At 42.1% G+C, this 25,487-nt stretch overlaps 1 protein-coding gene across 3 annotated transcripts in view; it reads right to left on the reverse strand.

The window, feature by feature from the left end:
* The window catches only part of CHL1 (cell adhesion molecule L1 like), a 59,581-nt gene that overhangs the window by 14,261 nt on the left and 19,833 nt on the right, over positions 1–25,487 (reverse strand). For all 3 annotated transcript variants that reach the window (XM_062585964.1, XM_062585965.1, XM_062585963.1), the window contains 13 exons: positions 24,363–24,483; positions 20,997–21,181; positions 15,330–15,461; positions 14,559–14,696; positions 13,643–13,754; positions 12,799–12,965; positions 10,968–11,133; positions 9,664–9,788; positions 7,355–7,456; positions 6,946–7,143; positions 5,898–5,968; positions 3,121–3,343; positions 137–252 (listed from right to left, as the gene is read on the reverse strand). In XM_062585964.1, coding sequence (XP_062441948.1) covers positions 137–252; positions 3,121–3,343; positions 5,898–5,968; positions 6,946–7,143; positions 7,355–7,456; positions 9,664–9,788; positions 10,968–11,133; positions 12,799–12,965; positions 13,643–13,754; positions 14,559–14,696; positions 15,330–15,461; positions 20,997–21,181; positions 24,363–24,483 — 1,856 coding nt within the window. The remainder of the gene's footprint in view (positions 1–136; positions 253–3,120; positions 3,344–5,897; positions 5,969–6,945; positions 7,144–7,354; positions 7,457–9,663; positions 9,789–10,967; positions 11,134–12,798; positions 12,966–13,642; positions 13,755–14,558; positions 14,697–15,329; positions 15,462–20,996; positions 21,182–24,362; positions 24,484–25,487) is intronic.

Here is a 25,487-nt window from a genome sequence, read left to right on the forward strand (position 1 = left end):
TTCTGTAACAAGTTATGTTTTGAATATTGATTTCTCTCATCTTCCCAGAAATGAGAGACTGCGATCTATCATTCAGACAGCACTCATTTAATAGTTTGTAAAAGTGTATACAACTATTTAAAGAGAAATTCACAACCTTATAGCCTCTTAAGTGTCCGCGAACTCTGTCCCTCGGAATTCCAAACCAGAACACTTTAACCAGCGTGCTATTCACGGTATCCACCGACACACTGGAGGGAGCAGCATCTGGAACTGTAAAAATATAAGTGCTGCATATTAAAGATACTTAAAAGAGCTCAATTTCACACTTCTAACATGCTCCAAGGCTTGGCTTTCCAGCTCAGGCAGGCTTGCGGCAGCCAGGCTAAAAGCCATTACACCTGCCTGAAATGGGCCAATAAAATAGCTTGCCACATCGGCACATCCTGGTGAGGGCTGGAATACAGGTGCACTGGGACATACAAATTTCAACACTAGCATTTATGATTTCCTGTTTCAAGCAACGCTTACAGCAGCGAGAATAAAAAAATGATTAACGCATCACTCAAGGAGGTAGTAAAATAAAGGTTTCTTATAATCAATTTCCTTTTACAACTAAACTCATTAAACAGTGGGATTTTAATCACTACACAACACAGAGAGCTATTATCGTGCCTGAGAAAAAGGGGCCTCGATCCGCCGCTGAACTCCAAGGGAAGCTTCCCGCTGACGGAGGCAGGTGCAAGACGGGGTCCACGGGGAGAGGCGGCGCAGAGCAGCCCCCGGGGCTCCTCGCCCTGCGCGCTCCCGGCGCCCGGCACCTCCCCTGCCAGACGGCCCGCGGGCGAAGGAGGCCGCGGCAGCGCGGCGCGCGCACGCCGGTGCTGCCCCGGCCGCGGCGGCACCACGCAGCCTGCCCAGGGCAGGCGCTCGGGGACTCGCGCGAGCCGCTCGGCTCGCTGCCGCCGGCACGCTGCACCTTTCCGAGGCCGCCGCGGGCAGCAACGCTCCGGAGAGCCCTTCTCGGGATCCGCTTCCTTCCGTAAAGGCAGTAAGATCTGCGACTTCTGCGGTTATTGTAATAACTGCGACGACTGCTGGGTGTCACCCGCCAGGGCTTCGGGCGCGCTGGGAGAAGCGGCAGCGAGCGGGGGGCTGCGGCGGCACGTGCGACGCTACTCACACGCGCCCGCCGCGGGAGACGCGGCAGGCTCAGCGAAGGTCAGGGCTGCCGGCTCATCTTACAGCCCCTGTCGCAGCCGGCTGTTCTGCTGACGGCTTCTCAAAGGCCGTTCCAGCCGTCATTTTATTTTGTTCTTAGGAAAACAACTTGAAGATTTCAGATTCTGCAAGGGATGAAAACCGCCTGACTTTAATAAGATTAAACTGCAGATCTGAAACACGGACCGTTTGCTGGTGCCTCCGACCCTTCCTGGCCGGCAGTCCCCATCCCCTGCTGCTAAGCATTTTCAAATGCAACAAGCAGTTGTATTTTGGATCATGGAAAGCTGGCACCCCACACTGGCTGGCCACTATGCTGTTTACTCCCTCTCCGATTTAAATCCTTAAATTCTAAAAAATACTCAATACTTTCGGTGGTATTATTGTTAACTGAGTTGCGTACTAATGCGAGGCTTGGCATTTCATTACTGCAGCTGGATACGTTTCTAATCCTCCAGACACCAAAGGGGACAAGAAGCTGCTCAGACGTCTTGGGATCGACTCAGCAGTGCCTTTGTCCGCTATTCCAGGGACCACAGCAGGGCTCTCGCATCCCCCCGTGATGCCAGCGTTAACTCCGTTAACAACTTCCACCTGCATGTTAACCTCTCCTAAAGGGCCAAGATTATTAAAGCAGGCCGCGATGCTGGAGATGCATGCAGAGGGTAGGGATGACAAACAGCTGCTCTGATTTTGGAGCAGCCTAGGGCAAATGAATACAAGCAAGTCCCTCTGGCCTGGGCATCAGGTCCACTGTTCCCTGACAAGGGCCCTGTGGTACTTGTGCTTAGGGCAGGAACCACGGCTCTTGTTTAGGAAGAACCAGTGGACAACCTCATTTTTCAGAGGCGGTCTCCTGCTAAGGTAGAAACAAAACTGCATCCTCAGGTAATTGCAAGTTCAAAGTCACACTTGCAAAACCAGAAGCCTGACTTTGAACAGCTTTTTGTTGTTTTCTTCTCTATAAAAGAGAGAGATGGGAGTGTTTGGTAATTGTAAGAGTAAATTTATAAAGCAGTAGTATTAATTGTGGAAAATTGTTACTGCTGCACACTGTACTTTTCAGGAGCAGCTGTAGAGACCACAAATAGAGCCAGCTTGACAGGCATGATTGCAAAGCTGATGACACAAAAGAGCTGCACAACGCAGAAAGCACTCGTCTGCCTCACGGAGAAAACCATCTTCACAGCCTCGAACAGGGAGCGCGCCGCAGAGCTGGCACTGGGCTGGGATCTGCAGGGCTGGACCAGACAGCAGCAGTCGTGTGCCTGGTCACCGGATCCAAAGACTATCTGCTCCTTCCTAGTGGGAAAACTCTGCCCCCCATGGAAAGCCAGAGGAGGAGGAGGCTGCAGGCTGTTATGCTTCTGGCATGCTGGGACGGAGGATAACGGGCTTTATTCCTGCAGCGAGACACTTGCTGGCTTTGGACCCAACATATATGCAAATGCTGCATCTGTACATGTTATACATGCAGGTTTCACTTACAAAGACCAGCATTTGAGTATTTTATTTAACTCCTGGAGTATTTAAATTCCTACAATATTAAAACGTTGAATTAGGCTTCAGACAGGCAAAATACTTTTTCCCACTGAGTTCAGCACAACTATTACGATACCTCACAGTAAATATAGACTTTTTATGGACTGTGGCCTTCAAATGAGTATCCAGACGAGGCCAGGAACTGAGATTAATAGCATCACAAGTAGCTTTTCCAAAAAAATCAAACCCCAGCTACATGAAATTTGTAGCACCCGGTATCAGAAGCTTCTGCTTCTCTTTGGATTCCGACATGCTGAACAGTGACATTTCAGGAGTTTTGGCTGCGGGCTGTCTAATCAAGCACTTGATACCTGATTATTTTGCATTGCAGGAATCACTTACACGGTGTATTTTGACATGAAGGTTGCCATTACTTACTGTCCTCTCCTGAATATCCAGTGGTAACATTTGGTTCAGGACCAGATCCTAAATTATTCACTGCTTGGACTTTGATCTCGTAAGGCACAAAGGTGGGAGTGTTCCGCAGGATCAGCGAATGCTTTTTCACCATCTCCTCGTTCCAATCAGCCTCGACCCCCTGCTGCCGCCAGCTGACTTTGTACTCCAGCCCCGGCCCGTTCCGCTCCACAGGTTTCAACGGCTACGGGAGAAGTTAAAAGAGACTCTGAGCTGCCTTTGTTGCAGTAATCATGAAACAGCAGCTTAGGGGGTGAATAATTTTGGAGACTGTGTTATAACATTCAGGGAGAAACAGGGAAAAAAGAAAGCATCAACTTTTCAGTACCATGTTAACTTTAAGATTGTTGGAAGAAATACCGCATCACTTAAAAAGGTAGGTGCAAGAGCAACAGTTGGAGTAAAAACAGGTTAACTACTAACATACCTATTTCTACATATTAGAAACACTGATCCTTGTTCTGCCACAGGTTTCTTTTGTTTTATTGTGACATAAGGCTGCACGCCTTTTAGTACAACTAAAATGCATATTAACTTAGAATTTTATGTAGCGCAGCAAGTTGGGTCATTAAAATTTACGTTACCCTGTAGTGTTCTAAATATGCACCAAATGCTTGAAACTAGGCCTGGACATTTAATATGCAACTGCTGTGCCACTATTTTTTTATAGATCAGCTGAAAAATTCATCACAATGTGGTTGCCACCATCTAATTAAATAATTAACATTTATTTATAAAATATTAGAAGACATATAGCTATGGCTTATCATGAGACATGCTCCAATTGAGTCTATTCCTCTGAAAATGTACTTCTTTAATATCATTAACTGGTCACCTGCGCTACCAAAAATGATGGATTCTTTTCAGTAGCCTGAAACAGCTGTGGGTTTTTCAAGCCCCATATTCTATTTTCAATACCATTTAAACGATACATTATATTATACATATGAAATACATAATACTTGATATGTACCCAAGCCCTGTACAGAGTCCATATCAACGTGACTTGTTTGAGGAACAGCATTGGTTGTGCAAGTGCAAAACACAGTGTCCTATCAACCTGCCTGCTCCTTGTGTACTGCATCACTGAAAGCAATGCAGAAAGAGCATCAAGAGAAAAACAACAGCACTCAACAAGGCAGGCCAAAAACTGAGCACGTTTCTCAGATGTGCTCATGGCCTCTTCCTTATCCTTCTCTTCAGGACATTTGGGAAGACTGTGGGCAGGAGCTGGGAGTCCCAGCAGCTTTCTAACAGGCCCTGCTAGAAGAACCACTTGTACGGCAAAGCTCCCAATAAATAGGATTTTCAACACAAGTCAAAGAAGAAAATAAAATTTCTGTTGGAAAATATCTTCCTGTTTAGAGTTAAATTTCAGCACTGCTTGACTCATTTTGATCTCCCTTAATGCTGCAAATCCTTGGCTGAAAAGCTAGTCACTAATGCTCATCTGGTCTCTTAATCCAAAGTAGGCAGATTAACATCATTTTGCAGCCTTTGTCTGCCAGAAATGGGGGGTTTAGTATGTTCAGCACCTAGCATGTCTTCTGTAAAGCATACACGGAACAACATAAATGAATATCCTGTTTATAACACTTAAATGTTTTATCAAGACGTAACAAAGCCTGTCCATCCTATTCTTCCTCTTTAGTCTCAGTCTTCACTTCTACTTCTGCTGTGTCTGACTGTAGATGATGAGCTTCCCAGCAGAGACGACTGCTTGCTCTCTGTTGGAGGTCTCTGCATTCAGACCACCGCTGTTGTAGCAACATTTCCCACTCAGGTTGGTCATTACCACTCTACACTTCCTTGTAGATGCAGAATTGTTTTCCCTGGCCCTGAACTATGCAATGGAATTTCACGTTAAACTCCCAACAGAGCTAGAGGTCCAGCTCCTTTTGGTACAATTGTAGCCTAAAATGTGAATTCACATTGCGGAAATGTTGATTGTCCTTCCCTGGTAGCACCAGATTGAGAAGTAAAGCTGAAGTAAATTCAGTTCAATTCCAGACACAAAAAATATGTTTCCTTCCATAGTTGCTGAAACTTGTGTTGAATGAAGGAATATGCATCTCTCTGAAGTGTTGGCACATAAGCTGTGAATTTGAAAGCCAGCAATTTGAAGGCTGGAAACCATCCCCAACACTTTTACACAATTCCTTTGACAGTCATGCTTGGTGCTATCATATCTAAACTCCTTTAGTTAATAGTGTTAAAATTCAAGCTCAAGTTCACTTGGCCAAGTGATCTGAGCCATTTTCAAACCTGCACTCTTGAAGGGCAGAACCTACACATAAACTAGTCTGTCCCTGTGCCTGACTTCTCCTGCAGAGCAGAGTGAGACCACAATTATTTTAAGCCCTTTCTTACATACACGTTGCAGAGCAAAAGAGAATTCTCATTGTGCTTTACAGCTCTTTCATATTTCTTTATAATTTGCAAAGACTAGATATAAAAAATTGACTTTTGAAACAAAAATCAAACTAGGGGAGCAAATCCAGAAGCCAGTGACAACTTTACCTTGACTTCAGTGGAATCAAGGACTCTACCTACAGAATTTGCTAATGTTTCCTAAAAACCAGGGTGGGGGAAAGATAAAGTCAAAGTATGCATTATTTCTTTAATAATTAATTATCTTAAAACAACATCTTGATAAATTCCATGATGCTTTAGGAACTGCTGTTTGAAGATAGAACCTATTTTCCATATAGTATCATTGGCAGAAACTTTGGAATTACCTCCCATTTCATCACCATTTCATTTGGTTCAGAAGCTTCAACTCGGATGTTTTCTGGGTTCTTGTCTGGAGCTGGAACCATATAGGTAACAAAGTTAGTTTATATACTCTGCTTTAAATCGCATGTATTATTTAAATGCAAAAGCTTTTCTTATTTTGGCATTACTGAAAGACACCTAAACAAAAAGTGTTCATGAAATTAATTACTTGGATCAACAAAGCTGGTGCGAACAAAACACATCATTTATGCAGTTTTGATTCCTAAGCACCCTTGCTGTTTGGAGGCACCAGTTAACATGACACTGTGACTTCTGGATTCAAAGGACCAGATGTAGGGGGATTATTATGAAGAGATGTTTCTCCCTTTGGGGATAGTAAACAGAAGGTGTTTCATTAGTGGGATGCATACAGCTGCAAAGCTGAAGAAGGCCCTGAAATTGAAACAAAGGCGAAAAAGAAAGAAAGAAAAATGCTGGGGAATGCAAATGCACTCCTGAACAGTTGGCCTCTAAAATGACTTCCAGGGACAAAACACGATGCTACAAAGAGAAATGCACAGTGAATGGAGATTTTTGACAAGCTCAGTTCTGCTGAAAGGCTCCTCATAAATCCTGAAGATCCTCTCCAGCAATTGCTTGTCCATAAGTGGCTGCAGCGGGCCTCAAAGGTGCAAAATCAGCAGAGTTTTGGAAAGCTTCATGCTATCAGTCCTCTTTTAGGAAACATATTGCTGACCACGGCAACATACACTGCTCACTCGGAGCGGCCAGAGGAGGATGAAGGTGGGAACCTTCTCGTTGCAGAAACAACTGCCTGAAGCTGCTGCTGCATGCAACATGTTTGGACTTTGATGGAAAACATCTGTGGAGCCCAGTGTGGATTAGTGTCTCTAGGGCAGTAAGAATCTAGTCTCTCACCACATAAACTGAGTAGAAAAGGCAGCACAAGCAACTCCGACTTATTTAAACCCCTTTAGGAACAGAATAAGGCAATGATATTCTAAGCAAATAAAAAAATTAATATTCAGAAAACTAGATGGCAGTGTTTACCAGCCGGAGGTGTTGCATAGCGCAGTGATGGTTTACTAGCCTTGCTTCTTCCGACAGCATTCACAGATGTGACACGAAACTGGTAATTCATATATGGGGCGAGTGACAAAATGGCTGTGGTTTCATTCCCTGCGATTCTGGTTAGCTCCTGCCACTTCTCTGGCTCCCATCGGCTCTCTTCAAATTCTATTATAGACTCTGGTGATAAAAAAATAAATAAAAAAAAGGGAAAAAGGCAGAGCCAATATAAGCCTCATATAAATAGCAAGGCTAGAAATGAACTTACAAAAAATTAACTGACATAGTAAAACCGATTAAGTATGGCAACGAGCACTGTGTTTTTATTCTAACAGCCATGACATAACACAACACTAAACAACACAAAATGATGCCAACAAATCCTTCATACCATTAATAGGGCTATTATGACTGGCTCCAGTTTTCCAGGATAATCGAACACTTCGGTTTTGATTTTCTGAGAGTTGAAGATCTTCTGGTGGATCAGGGACATCTGAAACATAATGAAGAACTGTCAGAAGCATGGCAAGTTATTTCTATTTATCCTGGCATTTTCCGAAAGCTCAGCAATGCAATAGCAAGCTCCAGTGAAGACAGTGGTGAAATATCTTTTGATTTTAAAGTGGAAAAAATTTAAAAAACAGAATTGCTTTAAAAAATCCTACTTTAATTTAGAAATACAAGCTGAATCTTCTGGTCCCTTATAAATACAATATCCCTCTTTGAGTACATTTCCATCTACTCTCATTACAATGCTTGGAACAACCCATTTCTCTTTTCAAATCAACACTAAGATCTGATTAATCATTAATAAATACTGACATAGCTCTTAGTAAAAATCTGTGTTTGCATCACTTGGATTTACTTTAGTGCAAACCACAGTGGCAGAAGGTGAGGCAACTCTTACAAGCTGCTGAACAGCCCTTTGGCGCGTGAGGGCAAGGCCACCGGTCACTACCCCAGCGGTGGCCCTCTGCAGAAAAAGGAGGCAAGAAAATTCACTACCTGCCAGCTCAACCAGCGCTGTGCAGAGAACACATCAAAGTTACGTACACACGGTGGTGGACGCAACCGAACCGCACCTCCTGCGCACAACCACCGCGCTGGGCAAGGCCCAGGCAGCGCCGCGCGCCAGCCCGGCCACGCACGGGCTGTCCCGCCGCCCGGCCCTGGCAGACGGGCAGCGGGCGCCCGCTGCTGCAACGCCACCTTGTTTCTCCCCAGCCTAGGAGCCAGAAGGGACAACCTGGGACCGGGGTCAGTGTATATTTGCCAAAATGCCTGTATTTGAATGAATGCTTTTAATTTTAGTGGATTCAGACTGACAGATATTTATCTTCCCTGTGGCTTGCTTAGACAATTTGCAATCTGGTTATATTGGATTTGGTGGGTAACTGAAATGTATAGGGCCTGATGTAAAAGAATAATTTCTCAGTGCAGGGGTCTTCAGTCTGTTTATTAATCATAAATGGCAAATTCTTAGCAGTATTCTAACAATATATTCATTTTGTTCTCAATTGCTTGTATTTTGATGTCTCCATTTGTACATCTAGCTCTTTAGCCAATATAACAAGTCTTTCGTTGCAAAAGAAGCCTGATTTTTTTCATTTGGAAAATAGTAGATATTGCTAATCCACCAAGACCTTTCTTATATACCATAAAAAAGGAAAAAGGAGCACAGGACTATTTTTCCTTTCCTGCAATCACCTTTTAAACAGGAATAAAGTGTCCCATGAAATTTTCATAAGTAACGTAACAAAAAGCCTACAAACATTCTGAATTATACAGCACTAAAGAACACAGCACCATAAATAATGTGCACAGCATGTTCTTAATTTACTGTTTATTGAAAAGTAGCATTTATTTAAAGTGTGAAACTGTCTTAAAGGTCAGGTTGTCTTGCCTCCTCTTGCAATCACTGCCAGGAAAAAAGGATGTAAAATTAAACGAAATTAAAATGTTGAAAAACTGTGTGCAAAATAGCATTTCAGCTTTTGGTGATGCTTTCAGGCAAGTGCTAGAGGCTGATTTTGCAAAGGATGCCATCCCACTATAGAAGTTCCTCCCTTATTTTCCCATAGTGCTCCAGGAGGGAAGGGAGGTCAAAACGTTCCTCATGCTGGGTGACGCTTCCCCCTCGATGGGTCAGGCCTATTCTCCACTACGAACTTCGTGTTTGACATTGGACAAGACTTTCTGCTCGGACTCGCAGAGATGATTAATCATTTTAGATGCTTAACTTTCACTGTTCTTAATGGCAATGAAACATCTAAATACCAGCCTTAAATCTTTTTTTCTTCAAAACACAGCCCAAACGATAGGCTGTTTAAGTGGGGTGAGGAACTGGCACAGGACTTCAAAGTGGAAGTAAAGCCATTTTTAATACAGCATTACATCTTCCAGCCCAGACAGGCTCCTATGGCTAACGGGCCTGACTCATAAACTGAGAAAAACGGCTGCCTAACTTCAGATATAACAAAGATACGATTAAATATAAATCAAATGTTTGTTCTAGCTTCCCTGTTTCAGGAGCTACAAAGATAACAGAACCATAATTGTGGTTAACAAGAGTGAAAGGTGCGCTGCATCTCGGCAAAACCGGGTAATGGAGGTAGTAACTGAACAGCACATGAGCAAAGGTGCTGCGGTTGCTTTCCGCACTGCAACGAGCTCTTTGCAGAGCAGGAAAAAGCCTCTTACCAAGAACAACTATCCGTGACTCAGCTGTGACGCTGTCTAGAGAAGTGCTGGCCACGCACGTGTAAACACCTTGATCCTCCAGTGTCACACTTGATATGAACAAGGTATCCCTGTCCATAATAATCCTACAAGAGGAAAAAGAAACATTATGTACAAACAAGCATGAGAAAAAATGGAAGATAAGATATGATAAACAGACTCTGTCAGTTTTTCTCTGAAATCCCGTTCATAAAAAAAGCCTTGGTAATAGAATATTTCGAATAACATAATTGCATGTTAGGCCCATTATTTTAAAATATAATTGTAGTTATATTATACCCTATGCTGTACGCTATTATTTGTATTTCATAGCAATTTAGAGAGCCTGGCTGGAAGTTGGCATGTCTCTGTTGATTTGAAAGGACCTACATTGATACGCATCAGCTGAGTGTCTCGAACACAGTATTTTGGCACATCGTTAATGAGGCAAATACATAGGCTTCATATACAAATTTTTAAGAGGGTTTGAGTAAAACTGAACATTTCCAATCCACTTGCGCAATAACCAATGCACCAGGGTAGTCGGCATTAATTAATCCCCTCACTGGCAGTCCCACTGGATCTGCTGCGGTGCACACCGACGAGGCAGCTCCCCGCCGGAGTGGGCTTGGCAGGATGGGCCCTCCTCGCTAGCGCTGCAGTATTAGGAAACCGTACCTCTACTGTGACTAACTAATGAAGCCACCTGGATGGCCCATATTGTCCCCCTGGAGCCCTTTATAGGGAATAAAGGCCCAGCTCAGTCCTGTGAGAGTCAACGGGAAAACAAGGGCAGAGTGAAACTCAACTTGAGCTTGCATGTTCCTAAATCCATATATAGAAAAACTCATTGCTTTTAATATGCACAATTTTAGGTAAAATCTGAATTCCATTCACTTTAACATTACCAGGATAGGCTTTGGTCAAGCAGGAGTAAACACAGGAAAGCTCTAGTTTCACTGAAGTAAGAAACAAAACCCCAGTAGACCACACTGGGGCTAGGGTTGTATTTTTGTTATATCAATATTTATACAATATTCCACAATGATGCTGAGAGAGACAGAATAAATAAAAATAAACCCACTTGACAGTCATAGCTCAAAAATCATACAGATGCATATATATGTATATAAAATGCAGATCTATTCACATATTGCATGAAGAATTTTTGCAGGCATAAATTTGCATTTCAAGCTATTAAGTTTCACGTTTAATGAAACTTCTGTTCCAGTACTATACATTATTTCAGTTGAGATCAAGAAAAGTCTTGTTTCTTTCCTGCTTACCTGCCATCTCCTGTGCTGTTGACTGGCAGCTCATCTCCATCTTTTCTCCAAGATAATTTAAAACTGTGTTTCAAGTGTGAATCATATTCAGACTGACATTTCAATAAAATTGAATGTGATTTTAGCACTTGGGGGTTCTTCGGAGTAACAACAAGTTTTGTAGCATCTGGTTGATCACAGAAGAACAATTTGATTATCAAGAGAGACTATTACATCAAATTTTCACCAAGCACTTCATATATGAAAATCAGCCTTAAGAGCAATGATGATGTCTTCCCCCCTCGCCCAAACAGTTCAAGTGAAGGAGGGATGTTTCAGAAATGGAAATTTGCCAGGATTTAACGTTCTATCTCAAAAATCAAAACAAGGAGCTCCAGAATAATATGGCAGAACCTCATGAAAAAAAAGTCACAGGTGAAAAACCTAGTTAGGAGACTGTTAAGAAATGGATGATGGAGGAGCTTGAGTATGAGCTTTATGTTCAAATGCCATTTGAAATAGACTTTGGTGATGATCCAAGAAACAATATAAGCTTATAGAAGTCAAGTGAGAAAAAAAATTATTGCAATCAAGTTTGTTCTTTCAATTGATTCAATTTGAATGTAAAAACATGTGAATAAGAAAATTTTATTTACATTTATTTTTGCAGTGAAATGTTGCTCAGTGAGAATTTCATTGTACATTTTCAGGTTTATTACCATGGTATAATTTCCAAAGCAAAGGTAATGAATGGCAAAAGAACACAAAAAAGAATTTTTTTTTCTTGAGTTTGCCATGGCAAACCTGCATCTGAGACTCTTTTTGAGGTTTAGCCTAACTTGCAATAAAGTTGCAATAAAGTTGCAATAAAGTTTTCCAGTTGGCTAGCCCTAATTCCTATGTAACTTTGTGTACCACTCACTAACTTTAACCTATGTTCTCAAAAGAAACGATCAACTTCCATCTCCCCCCCAGGAAAAAAAAACCTGCCTGCTCAACCAATCAAATAAATCACTTAAAACAGAATTAAAGCACAAGATATGTATTTGAAATTTGAAAGTAAAACCATTTCACTAAGTTTTTTGCTATCCCTCTCTAAAATATCAGAGCTCTAACCTACTCTAGGCTACTAAGAGGATGGCAACAAAGCCCCCCTACACCTTGAAGTGGCACAAAAAACCTAGACTGCCCAAAATTATTCTGCAAGCTGAGATTAATTCCTTCCTGACATCAAGCTGACAATGAGTCAGAGGCTCACAGCAAGGTCCTCGAATTAGCAGTGTCCCCCAACTCATATTGCTGCAATTTGCTTGGTGTTCACTGCACACGTTTATTATTATTTATTATATAGTTTCGGATCAATAAACTGAAATTAGTGTTAGGGATCAAGGAAGCCCTCAGCCATGGGAAATGGAACTGGGGATCCTGCATGGTTCAGTGAGGATCGAACCCTGAACGCCAAGCCCACAAACAAGGGCAGGAGGTCCCCACGAGCCACCCAAGAGCCTGCTTTGGCCAGTAGCAAGGCTGACGACAAGAAGGAAGGGAAGTCCTTTCAAGATAAAATTAACAGATCTGGGAAGCAAGTTGCAAGTTTGGGTGGGATTATGCAGCTTCTGGAAGTATCAAGAAAACAGTAAATGTCACATATGAATGAGGAGAAAAACTAGAGACAACAGCAACTGCTACGTGCACACGAGGCCTGGGCAATGAGAGGTCTCAGCCTCCAGAGAGTTTAGAGCCTCACAGGTTATATTAGAATCTTGGACTATTTGCTATTTATTTATGAAAAACATGTAACTAAAAAAAAATTTAACATATGTCAAAAGTCCATTCATAAACGAGACACTACCTCTTATATCCAGATTAGCAGTGATTGCTCTTTTTCCAACAGAGTTTGCAGCCCAACAAGCATATGATCCTGAGTCTTCTTTTCTCGTGTCTTTGATCTCCAGGGTTCCATTTTTGTTTAATTCATAGCGTAATTCTGAAAGTGGCTCTATGCTATCATCCTTAGTCCTAAAAGGATGATAATAGTTACGGGATATTTTTAGGGTTGTAGGAACTGTTATCTCATGGTTAGCAGTTACTGCATGGACACTGGTATTCAGAGATCTGATCTGAGATCTGCCACTGAGTGACTGAGTTGATACTAACAAGTCACTTTATGCACATGCAGGCAAACTATCAAGGAACATAAGCTTCCAGCAAACTAGAAACATGCTGACAGTCTCTAGTAACCAGTCTGGCTGAGTCTCTATCGCTGTCATTGGAAATTTAATTGCACTTGTCAAGTGATTTGGCAATCCCTTGATTTCTAACTGTATGGAACCATGTGCTCTGTAAGTCATTGCATCTCCATCTCAGTAAAATGTTAGCAACTTAAGAAGTTGCTAACGTCAAGTCTGATGAAGCTGTTGCAAGATTTGGCTGTTATGTACAGTATGCCGATGTTTCATGAATATTCCAGCAACCGTATCAAGCAGGTTCTGAGAACTTTCATTAAGTATTTTTACAAACAAATGCTTCAGGGTCCTTGAATGAAGATGAATTGTAACATAGGATGCTTATATAGTATATAATTTCCTTACAAATTGCTAAATTCAACTGCGTGGACATAGTAACTAGCATATATTACAATGTTAGGGGAGCCCAGACAAACTTGCTTCACATAAGAAAGGGTTTCAGTGGCTTACCATCTAATATCTGCTACAGGCGAAGCAAAAATTTCGCAGTGCAAGAAAGCGCTGTAACCAACAACTGTGGCATAGTTTTCACCATCTGAGGTTAGTATTAAGGGAGCAATATCTGCAAAAGAGAATGCAAAATGAGCTGCACTATAGTTCAGAACTAAAAATTAAAAAACTGTCCCCAAGATTCTGTTTCCATTTGCATTCAGGTTGGTACATAGATTAATATCACAGTGGCTGGCTGCCACCTATACACACCAGAACATGTTATACAGCTGCATAGTTCCAGGTTTCACACTACCTCATCCCCTTTTGCAGGCATAGACAGGTCAAAGGCCTGGCCACTTAATGAGATTTCACTGGCTTTTGGAAAGTGCTCTGCACCAAGGAATGGAGCTCTCCTATGCCTCAATTACAAAGGTAACAGTGGTTGGCTGCTGGGCATGTCAGACCATGAAACCACAACACACTCTAGAAGAGAAAATGGACCCTGTTCTGCTACCTCTAGAGATCTCTTCTATTGAGCAAATTTCCCTCGCTCTCTTTCTTCAAGGAAAAGGTGAGCATCACAGCTGAAATTAAATATTAATAATGCATTTAGTAATTCAGAAACACAGTTGGGGTCACAATCCAGCCCCCTGTGATTCCACTACATTTGAAGTCAAAACATTTTGAGAACATATTGTTAAAATAAAGACTGTTTCAAAGCTCATGAACACTTGTGCTAAGCATATAAAGTTGCCCATGATAAGGCTTGTTGCCTTAGTTTGGACAACATATTTCTCAAAATACAGGGCCAGTACAGAAGAGCAATGACATGGTTACAATCCCAAAGCTATTCTGAAGACTTAAGAGTTAGCAAAATGGGACACTCTAGCAAGATCTTTTGTCATAAATCAAGAAATACAGGGAGGTTACTTACTTAAAACATTCACATTAGCACTAGCCAGGATGGTGCCGTGCTTGTTGCTAGCCTCACACTGGTACACAGCGCTGTCCTGAAGTTGCAGGTTGGTAAGGCTGATCTCCCCGTCAGAGATTCTCCCTCTAAAGGTCCTACCTGAAAAGAATCAGACCATGTCAGCACATGCGGGAAGACTGAAGACTGCTAGGAGCTCACAGTCTCTCCACACAGTTAAAATGACAAGAGCAGAGCACATCCTCAGCATTAGGCCAGGAACTTGCTCACCTGCTGGAGAGCACAGTGCAAAGCACCGTATGCCCCCACAGTCACCCAGCCAAAAATCGTGCTTTGGAGCACGTTTCCAGTAAAATCTCTGCACAAAAATTTCCAAATGGCAGCAGCAGTGTGGCTGTACTAGGGAGCAGGGCCTTTGCTCCTCAGTCTCAATGCCATCTCTGCTTATCGTAAAGGACGGCCAGGAGTCCTCAAGGAGCAGGAGTGTTGCCACCAAGGTTAACTCATATCCTCAAGGATGAGAGTAACACTGGGCAAGCTACGGGCAATAACCAGTGGGTACCGCTATTCCACACTAGTGCCGCTTTCACCCCTACTCTCTTCCAAAACACATTTAAATACTACCTTTACTTAATAAATAAATATGACTTTATGTCTAAATAGATGTCAAACGAGACATCTCCCAACGCATTAAGATCCACGTGTTCCCACTCACTGGGGGCAGAATAGGCACATCCCACCCAGCCACTGCCTAAACTAGGATGTTGTACTTACTATCGATTGGCATCCCGTTAAGTTTCCACTCTATAGTTGGCTCTGGGTTGCCAAAAGCTTCACACAACAACACAAGATTAGTTCCGACGCTGTAAACACCACCTTCTGGCTCCTTTATCCACTGCGGAGGCTCTGTAAAGAGGGAACATTGCAGAGAGTAAATGTCACAACCAGACAACTCTAACACTGCTAATGCTAACGTCTACCAGGAGATGGCAAACGCTGCTAACAATTGCACAGCCGGTTCAACAAGGCTATTGTTCGGCTATATTACGTTTGCTGTGAATCAGTTTTATCAAGAGGTAAAATTAGCGTTAGCACAATTTCTATCCTTCAGACTTTGTGAAATTTAAGTGTCAAGGAGAGGCTGCAGCAAATGGATAGTGTTTACCCACATGGAAAACGAACGCAAAGCTGGCTGATTGGAGATCAGAGGCTGGGGAAGAAGATAAATCTGAACAGGTTGGTATTTTCACAAGGACCCTCAAACATAAGATCGTTATCTCTGAAATGAAGTGTAACTATTCCAGCAAGTCAGGCAAAATGCAAATATCCATTCAGTTCAATCCCTCCTCACTAGATATGAGTAAGCAGCTTCCACTGCCTTCAGCAGGAGCTGCAGACAGAGCTACCGGGGCAGAGTGCAATGATACCAGAGCAATGCAGCAGCTCAGGAAGAGGATGCAGCACCTCCATTTGCTTATCTATACGTGCTGGGAAAATGTATTGCACTTTTGGATATCCTGGATATCACATAGTCTGCTGGTCCATAACACGTTCAGGAGTGGTGAGACATTGTCTGACCATTGGGGATAGAAGCAGCATCGTCCTCCGGAGTGTCGATGAAAACTGCCCACAGGGTGGTGGTAGACGTGCAGCACTGGGTTACTGTATTTGCCTTCTCCCTGCTCTTTCACCAGAACTGCCCAGTTGAACTGGCAGGGTAGCTCTAGGGAAACTGGGCCTTTTGAAGAGCCCCCCCCTATGACCTATGTACCAAAACCACCTTAGAAAAACATACCCATAAGAAAAGAAAGGGAACAAAGGGGAAAAAAAGCACTTAATCTGATGAAAGCCTTCTGTTCTCTAGGACTGAATGCGGGTCCCTGAGACTGCTGCTCTAGCAGGCAACCTCCATCTGAAACACAGCCTCAAATTTGTCACTACCTTTCCCTGAAAATTTTAATTCCAGACCTGACACTACTTCTTCTTTCAGCCCTGGGCAGGTCACTCAATCTCTCTACCCTTCTTTCCTTATATGAGAACGATGAGCTAATGTAGAGAAAATATGAGTATTCATTAGTTAATGCTCATAAAACGCTTTGAAGATTAACAGAGCTGTTGCCTGGTAATACATCTCCAGATGTTATCAGTGTGATACGCTAAAACAAAGAGTCATGGCTCATATTCACACAGATATATTAAAAATAACCAACAGGGATATGTGATATACAAGAGCTCTTACACAATTTCACTGTTTCTACAGAGCACCTATGAACAGAAGCAGTTAAGAATCAGCTGAACACTGAAGTAAAACTCACAACACTGAAGCTCATCTAAAATTGTAACGTTTTCACATTTCATTCACGTTGTATAGATTTTTTACACTGCCTTCCTAGCTGCAGTGCAGAATCGGCTTCCAGGAGCGCGCTGTGCGATGAGATCGTACATGTTTTTGCCTCCTTGCATTTGGCTCCAAAAAAGGGTGTGCATGCAGTACGATGTTTTGGGTTTGCAGATTTTGTCTTCTCTCATTTATGTTACACTTTCATTAGCAAAGACAGGTCAAAGGCATGGAGGCAAAAAGGTCTGTGAGGAATTTTTCTTCCATTAAGTCTGCCACAAAGACTGCATTTTAGAATATTTCATTGTTTCAGAGAAGGTGAAATACCAACTACAGACTGGATACAATCCACAGTACAGACCCTCTCCTCTTCTCATCTATAAACATACTTTGGAAGTGAGCTGTAGATATATCATATCACTTCTTTCCTTTTCCCAGCACAGGAATTGCTGTTGCTGCTTCTAGAAAAGTGAGGTGACTGTGCAGCCACAGTCAATGGATCTTCTCAAGTAGGAAATAAAATTTCATAGAAAGGCCCAAGAACCCCTTTTCTGCGTGGCAGATACACTGTACTACTTATTAGTATATCAAGTATAAGATCAACAAAATATATACACGCATTTGCAAAGACCAGTGCTTGGACCTCTGCATGAGCAAAATGGTAAGGCAAATATATTCAATGCAGAGACTTAGGTCTTTATGGGAATATAGTAAGAGGGCCAAAAATAGAAGGGATCTAAAATGGTCATCTAGTCTATTCCTCTGCAACAAAACAGGACCACCGAAATTCAGGACATTTCCGATGGATCCAAACATCTACACAGATCCCCCAGCCTCCCACTCTTTTTACTGCAGTAACATGCTTCTCTACACAACTAAAACAAATTTCTGATGTCTAACCAACTACTGCCTTGCTGCAGTTCGAATTTATTGTATCTTGCCTTATTCCTAGTGAACAGAGATGGAGCTTGTTACTATTTACTGAGAAGAAATTTTGGTGCATTTGAAAACTGTTATGGGTCCCTCAGATTCTTTCTTCCTTAAATTAAACTTATCTATCATTTTTTTCTTAAAATTCATGTTTTTCAGATCTGTGACTGCTCTTGCAACTTTCTTCTGAACTCTCTTGAATTAAATCAAACCTTGCTGAAATGCGGGATATTAAACTGGATACATTATGCTATGTGAGGCCTTATTCAGTTCTCAGTAGAGTCTCTCTTACATGTGACGCTTTTCTTTATCCTTTCCAGGATAATTTTTGCTTTTTTTGTACGTATGACATTTCTGAGTCATGCTCTGCTTGGGATCCAGTATAACCTCCAGATCAGTCTGACCAGGTATTTTCCATCCTGCACTTTGGAAGCCAATTAGTTCTGTCTGATGAGAATTACTTTGCCCTTGTGCTTACTGAAGCCCATCCTTTTTATTCCAGACCATTTTCCCAATTGGTCAAGTTCATTTCAAATTCTCCTTGCTTTCCCAAGGGCTGGCAATCCATCCCACTTCGGGGTATCAGCTGCAGCTTCAGATGCAGTTATCACCTTTGGGTCTACATCCCAGTTCAAACAGCCTTCCAGCGAAATGCAGAGAACTACCGATTTCGTCTGGTAAAAAATGGTCAGACATGCACCTACCTCACATTAGTTTAATCTATTTTTTTTTATCTAGCTTAATAATGAAAATATTACAAGACATAGCACCAAAGCCCTTAGCTATTATAGAAATACTATAATTAATCATTATATTGTAATAATTATTTATATTAAACACTACTTAGGCAGCCTAAATCAAGATAAAGGTACCATTAGATCGTACTTTGAGGTTATATATACACTTGAAGTCAAGACAATTTGGGGGCATTTTATATATATATATGTATGTATGTATGTATGTATGTATATAAAACACTCCCTCTGCTTTAATAACAACAATGGGCTTTTTTGTGCCTCTTCCAATGTTCCAGGCTACATCCCTTCTTGTGGAGAGAGATTAAAATGTTAAAGCAGTCAAGCAATTTGCTGGCTGAACATTTTCATATGCTTGGTAATAATTGCCTGAATCTTTGCCCTCAAAGTACTGTAGGATTAGTAAGTGGACTGCATGCAAATATCATCCTTTAAGAATGCTCTAAAGAAGGCTGGGTTTTGGTTAGAGACGCTCAGATATCAGGAAGAAGAATAGCAAGTGTGACATAGTTTAGAAATGATAGTAAGGTTCTGATTTATGCACCAGCATGAGAACACGCAAGACCAGCAGTTAATAACAGAGATAATTTTTCTTCCACGTTTAATTTTCTCATCCCATATGCACTGTTTGAGAAGAGTCCATCAGACACTTGGATGCTCTACGTCAGCACAACCTCCTGGAAACCAATCGAAATTAATGCTCACTTCCATCAACCCGAGTCCTGCCCTCGAGTGCGCACACAAGCATTGCTGTAAGAATGATGAACATGTCCATCTCTGATTAATGCTAGTGACATTTCCTGGTTCGAAATTCTAGAGAAAGACGGCATTTGGGCTCCATTTTACCTCAACAGGCTGCATACGAGGTGACCCCTAACAGGAGGGGTTCCTGTTAGAGACAGCAGCCAGCATTAGTTATACACATGGGAAATGGATTTAACAGCTATTGGAAAAGCATTCTTTACATTGCAAGAGCTATAGTGGGTTCTTTCCTTCTTTTTTTTTAAACACTTGTTTGCTAATGAGCAGGAATAACAATTTGCAGAAAGCTTTAGTCCCTCTAGAGACTGGGAGAGAGGAGGGGGTCAATATTCTGAACCGCTTAATTAATGTTATTTCCCTGGTATTTTACTTTTTGCAGCTCCTGCAATTCCTTTGAAGGATTCAGTTTTTACAGCTGAGAAAATCATGGCCAGATTGTTAAAATATTCAGCTAGAGCAGAGATGTTCCAAACCATCTGGAGTGATTTCGAGGAGTCAGCACTTCCCCTCCGTCGCAGCTGAAAACCTGCCATCCCCCTCTTCCTTACTAGCAGGAAGGGAAAGGAAGAATTTTATAAGGAACGAGGTTGTTTCCAGTCAAGGGGAACGATTCCTCACGTAAGGGGAGAACAGGCTCTTCCTCCGCTACCGAGCGAATTCAGAGCAGGTAACCGACAGCTGGTTTCTCCCTATCAGGATTCCCTGTGACCAAGGGGTGAGGGAAGCACAGATTAAAATGAAGCGGTTGTCAGACACCGACAGTTTAATACCACGTGTGTGTGGTTTTTTTTTTTCCCTCTGCAGGGCAGAGGCTGGAACATTTTTCATCAGTAAGGGGAAAATATTTCCAGCAAGCTTTTCAGCTGTGCTTCGGGACTCTCATTTCGTAGCTGTTACGGGTGACACCGCCGAGGGAGCTGCAGCAGCAGTGGCGCTTGCTCGGCGTTCGCTTGGCTCTGTTAAGCCTCATTTCAGCCCCGGTTCGCTTCTGCCAGAGGAAAGGCAAGAGCGGAAGCAGCGGCCCCGGCCTCGCACGGGGCGCCCGCGGCGGCGGGCGAGGGCGGGGGCAGCGGCCGGCCGCTCCCTGCCCCTCCGGCAGGCTGTGCGGACGCGGTCGTGGCGGGCTCCCTCGTCCCGGCAGCACCGTGAGCAGCGGGTGGCCGGACGGAGGCCCGAACGCAGCAGGTTCTCCCCGCTGCTAGACCGGCACAAGCAGCGGCACTCGCGGTGGCAAATATGATTAGAAATTGAGCTAAACTACCTCTGATCTCACCCAGATCAGCCATTTTCACATTCTTTGAAAGCAAGCAAAAGATTTGGATGTTCTGGACTGCCTTTCACATTAATATAAGATTCAAAACTTCTGTTTCACTAACTCACATCTTAATGGGTTGTATCTATGGTCTACTCATATATTCGTACTTTTGCTCACCACTTTACAAAGTCCTCATGGTTCAGGAAAAAAACGCATTATTTCTCTTTAAACATTATTGTGCCTTTCTGCAAGCTTCCCCAAACTGTAAGGAAGGTCTATGGCTAGTATAAATTGATATAGTTTGGTTTATGCATTATATTAACTGATAATAGCAGAAGTTCTTATTCATTGAGCACCTCTCTTTGCTCCAAATCAAAAGCTTAGTAAAATATACTCGGCACCTTCCACATGGACGTGGAACTCGTGTTTCGCTCTGCCCACAGAATTGCTTGCTGTGCACTGGTAGGTTCCTTCATCGGCTGCAGACACTTGTTCTATCTTCAGTATCTTCCCATAATTTTCTGTTACTGGTTTGTCCTTGGGCAAGCTTCCAGTAACCTTGACCCAGTTCAGATGAGGAGTTGGGCTAGCAGGAAAAAAAAAAAAAAAAAAAAAAAAAAGGAAAGAAAAAGAAAAAGAAAAAAAAAAGAAACAGCTTTTGGTTTAAATATCATGATGCTGTCACGTGTTGTGGTTGCAGAACTTCTGGAGTTCATGTGGATGGTTTACTAAGTGAAACTTTCAGATTCTTTTCAGTGACCTCCCTTTTTAAAACACAGAGGCTATACTGTGGCTACACCATAGGCTATGCTGCAGACTATTCACTGGCCATACTGCTCCTTGATTTGAAGGACCTCTATGAATACGTACTTCACAGCCAACAACAGGCCATGACACAAGGTCTTCCTTTTAAACATATTGGCGTGAGCTGTATCAGAGGGAATGGAGCTCACTTTGTCCTACTACATAAGGGCACTTGAGGACAGACAAGGAGGTAAAGACTTCATTAGAGTGACTTCACCCAGTATCCTGCCTGGAAAGGTTTCCAACTGTTGGAGATGGCTGAAAATGCTACATTTTTAGAAAGCTAATGGCAGCGACACAGAAATTCGGGGCAGGCTGCTGTCTGAACATTCCCAGCTGGGCTCCCTGACCCTGCCACCACGCACGATGCATATACACAGTGTCAGATCTGCTTACTCTTGTGTCCATCTGGTACTGTGGCAAAATGCCCGGGCACGAGCTACTGAAAAGCCCCAGGTACCAAGAAATTATGGCTTTCTATGAGCAGTAAGCATAACAGTACAAATGTCATATTTCCTGCAAGAGTTCTTTTCTTGACAGTGTACCAAAGCGAGGCACTGTGCTGCCCTGGTGTTGTATTCAGGCACTGCCCTCTCCAACCTGTCATGATGCAGAAATGACAAATTGGAAATGTTCTTATTTCCTTATTTTGCAGTTGGCTGTCCCTGATCTTAGCTACTTGCAATTTGGCTCAGTCTATCCACTTCTGTGGTTTGTGGACTTTCATTGGAGTGGACTGGCAGAGATATAGGTAAAATTGATCATTCTTCTGCTGAAAATGAGAATTTTGAACAAATAAAAGTATCTTTCTTGGGGGTCTAAACATTGCATTTTTGAAGGGTTTCTGTGAAAAATATTTGTTTGGTGATATGAGAAATACTATAATCTCATAATCCCTCCTCACTCAAAAGCTCTTCCTGATAGGAGAGAAATAAAAAATAGAAAGTATTTTGTTTTCTTCCAAGGGCGACTACCTAAAAAGAAAAAGAAATTAAAAAAAATAAAAGACCAAAAAGATTCCTGGAAATTTTTGAAGGTAACAACAGTGCTCCTTTCTTTTGACTTCTTTTCCAAGAAAAGAGCATAATTTTTCTAGCTTTCTCTGCTTGTAACACATGATATCAGTTCTACATGAAAATTCCTATCTCTGCATCTCCAAAGTGATTTGTGTTTTAAGAACCCTGACAAAGGTATAAGCTCATGTCCACGGACAGGTGGAGGTTCAGGGGCCGGGGTGGCAGTGAGTGACACATGCAAGCATGCAAAGGGAACTATAACCCACTGCAGACGCTTGGAGCGAATCCAGGAGAGACAAGTCATCTGCCTTCTCTCACAAAATGGCAATCAACCGCAGAGGTTTAATCTCGCTGGCGCCATGAGTGAGTGATGCCCTTTAAAGTCCCCATGGAGAAACAAGATGCTCTAAATATGTTTGTCCAGGCAGATAAATATCCTGATTTTAGAATTTTATAGAGGGGATAACTGCACACCCTTTAGTATGAATTATCTATCTGCTAAGCACAGTCTGCATTACAGACCCACAGCCCAAAAATGCAGGATGAGAACATGATGATTTAAGTCTCCTTTCAAAAAAGGCCTATCACAAATAAACCAGAAGCAACTGTGCTTTCATTGTGCATGTAGTGGTTGCAGAGATTTTAACTTTACCTATTTCTCCAAAGGCAATCCTTTTGAGGCAGACTATTACATCTACAGGTGCACAATAAAAACAGAAAACTGGACTGAGGGCATAGTGCAGCTTATTTCTGAGTCACTCCAGCAAGAACAAGATCTGAGAGAAGTATTCACAGCTTCATCATGAGGACCGCACTTAAATCAACATTTATTCAGCCATTTCCTTTCCTTACTTGCCTTATTCTATCCTGTGTTATTTATAAAAAAGAACAAAATTGTCCTGGTCTATCTGCTCTTTCTCATCACATACCATCTTGTTCAACCCTTTACTATACTATTACAGTGACCATCCTCCCACTGGAATACTCTGCCATGCTTAGTACAGCCAGATCCATGACTAAAGTCTTTTGAGTAGTGTTGTAATATAAATGTTATTAGTGGTAACAAGCTTGAGATGCCAAAACAAGGCACAGAAACAATCTTTCCCAAGGCACGTGTAGGAATGGGCCCAAACAGAAAACATAGAAATGGTACTTAGTTTGCAGAGAACCCATTACTATTAACAGAGTCAAACCAACAGGCCTGATTCTAGTTCCCTATATTCTTACACAGTCATGGACTGATATACTGTATTCTGTAAGAAGACCTTGGAAGAGACATTCTTCACACAGAAATTCTGAGCGCTGGGGAATAAACCACAGAAAGTGCCCAGGAACTCATGCACTCCCTGAATACCATCTTCTCCTGCAGTCGGAGGAGAAGACTGGGCTAGAGGGACCAGTGGTCTCACTCAGCAGGGCATTTCTGATGTTCTTAATAGACTTCTTGTATCAGGTGACCCAAGAACTGTCCTTTTGAGAACCTGAGATCATAGGAAAAATGCTCAATAATTTCCACGTATTGAAACAAAACTTAATTGGTCAAATGAGAAACATTACCAGTTGAGCCAAATGACAGAAGCTAAATTTTGATGTTACTCGATTTCTCAACATCTCAGAAGTAATATCACTGCGAGAGGTTACCATAGTAGTTGTTCTAGCACAAGAGAAAAAAATCAACACTTACCATGGTATGATTTCAATTACTTGAAAACTACACCAATAACAAGTAAGAGAAGGTTGGGTGTTAGCTCTGTGCTGCTTTACAAGAAGTATACATACTTCAGAGAAACTGCATAGAGGTTCAGTTTTAAACTGTATATGCATGTATGTGTATATATATATATGTGTATATATATATATATATATATATAGTTGGACAACTTTTAATATTGCTTCTTCTTTAATCAATTCTATTTCAAAAGATGATTAAGTGTGTGCATTACTCACAGCCCTTCAGCAATACATTCAAGTAGTAGGACACCTCCCTTGATGACGGTGACTGATGAGCTACTGCTGGAAGATTCAGGGGGGATCAGCAGTTTGGGTTTTCTCTCCTTGATAAAATTTGCTTTAAAAAAAAAAAAAAAAAAAAAAAAAAAAAAAGAAAAGGCACATAAAGAACAGGGAAAGAACTTACATGTGAAATCTTGGAGTCTTTGCTATCCTTCAATAACGCTACAAATACACTACTCCTGTCAGAAGATTTGTGACACACACCTATAAATTTTTTGTTAGGTTTATATTGTTTAAGTCCAATTCAAGATTCTTACTCTCCTACCTACAGACAGAAAATTGCTACAGTAATACAAACAGGTAGCAGTACTTGTGAAGCCTGGTGTTCTGTGGTTTCATGTCCTTTCGTGTCCTTTCCAAGTACCAGCCCACTTCTATCATACACCTTAGCCAATTTTGGCCCACTAGTCTTTTCAATTACTCCTTTTCCTACCTGCACCATCTTTCTTAATACCTTTCCTCTGCATCATCTTTTAAATCTCAGATGAAAACTCATCTTTTTTGTTGTGAATACCCCAACCAAATTGTCCTTCTTGCTACAGTTAAATCTACAGTAATAGAGATACAATTGGTAAGGAAGAATCTGTAAACAATAAAACAAGATTGACCCGCACTTCCTTTCAACGGATCATTTATTCTAGCCTGCCAAACAATAGTTTCATGATGAAATATGCCTAGAGTTAAACGGCTATTCAGTTATCACTATAATAACAATTAGCACAGTAATGAGTAAGTCCCCAAATGATACTAGTTCTTCAGAAATAGTCATTTACAGATGATTTGTTAAAAGACTGTATGTATTTTTCTGAACTGTTTTTCTGAACCATTTTTCTTCCTCCCCACCTCCCCTTGCTTTGCATCTCCTCAAACGTGTGTGTCACAAGCGTTCAGAGCTGCAGCAGGGCACACGGTGCCAGAGGTATTCTTCTTCCAGGCCCTGGACACGCTTCCTCTCCTCGCACATTTTCCATCTGCCCTCCACCTCATGTTGCCAAAGGCAGGCAATCCACTTCCCAAGCCGCAACAACAGAGTCCAGACATTTTTCCAAGGGTAAATCG

Source organism: Rhea pennata, chromosome 12 (assembly GCF_028389875.1).
Source record: "Rhea pennata isolate bPtePen1 chromosome 12, bPtePen1.pri, whole genome shotgun sequence".
NCBI lineage: Eukaryota > Metazoa > Chordata > Aves > Rheiformes > Rheidae > Rhea > Rhea pennata.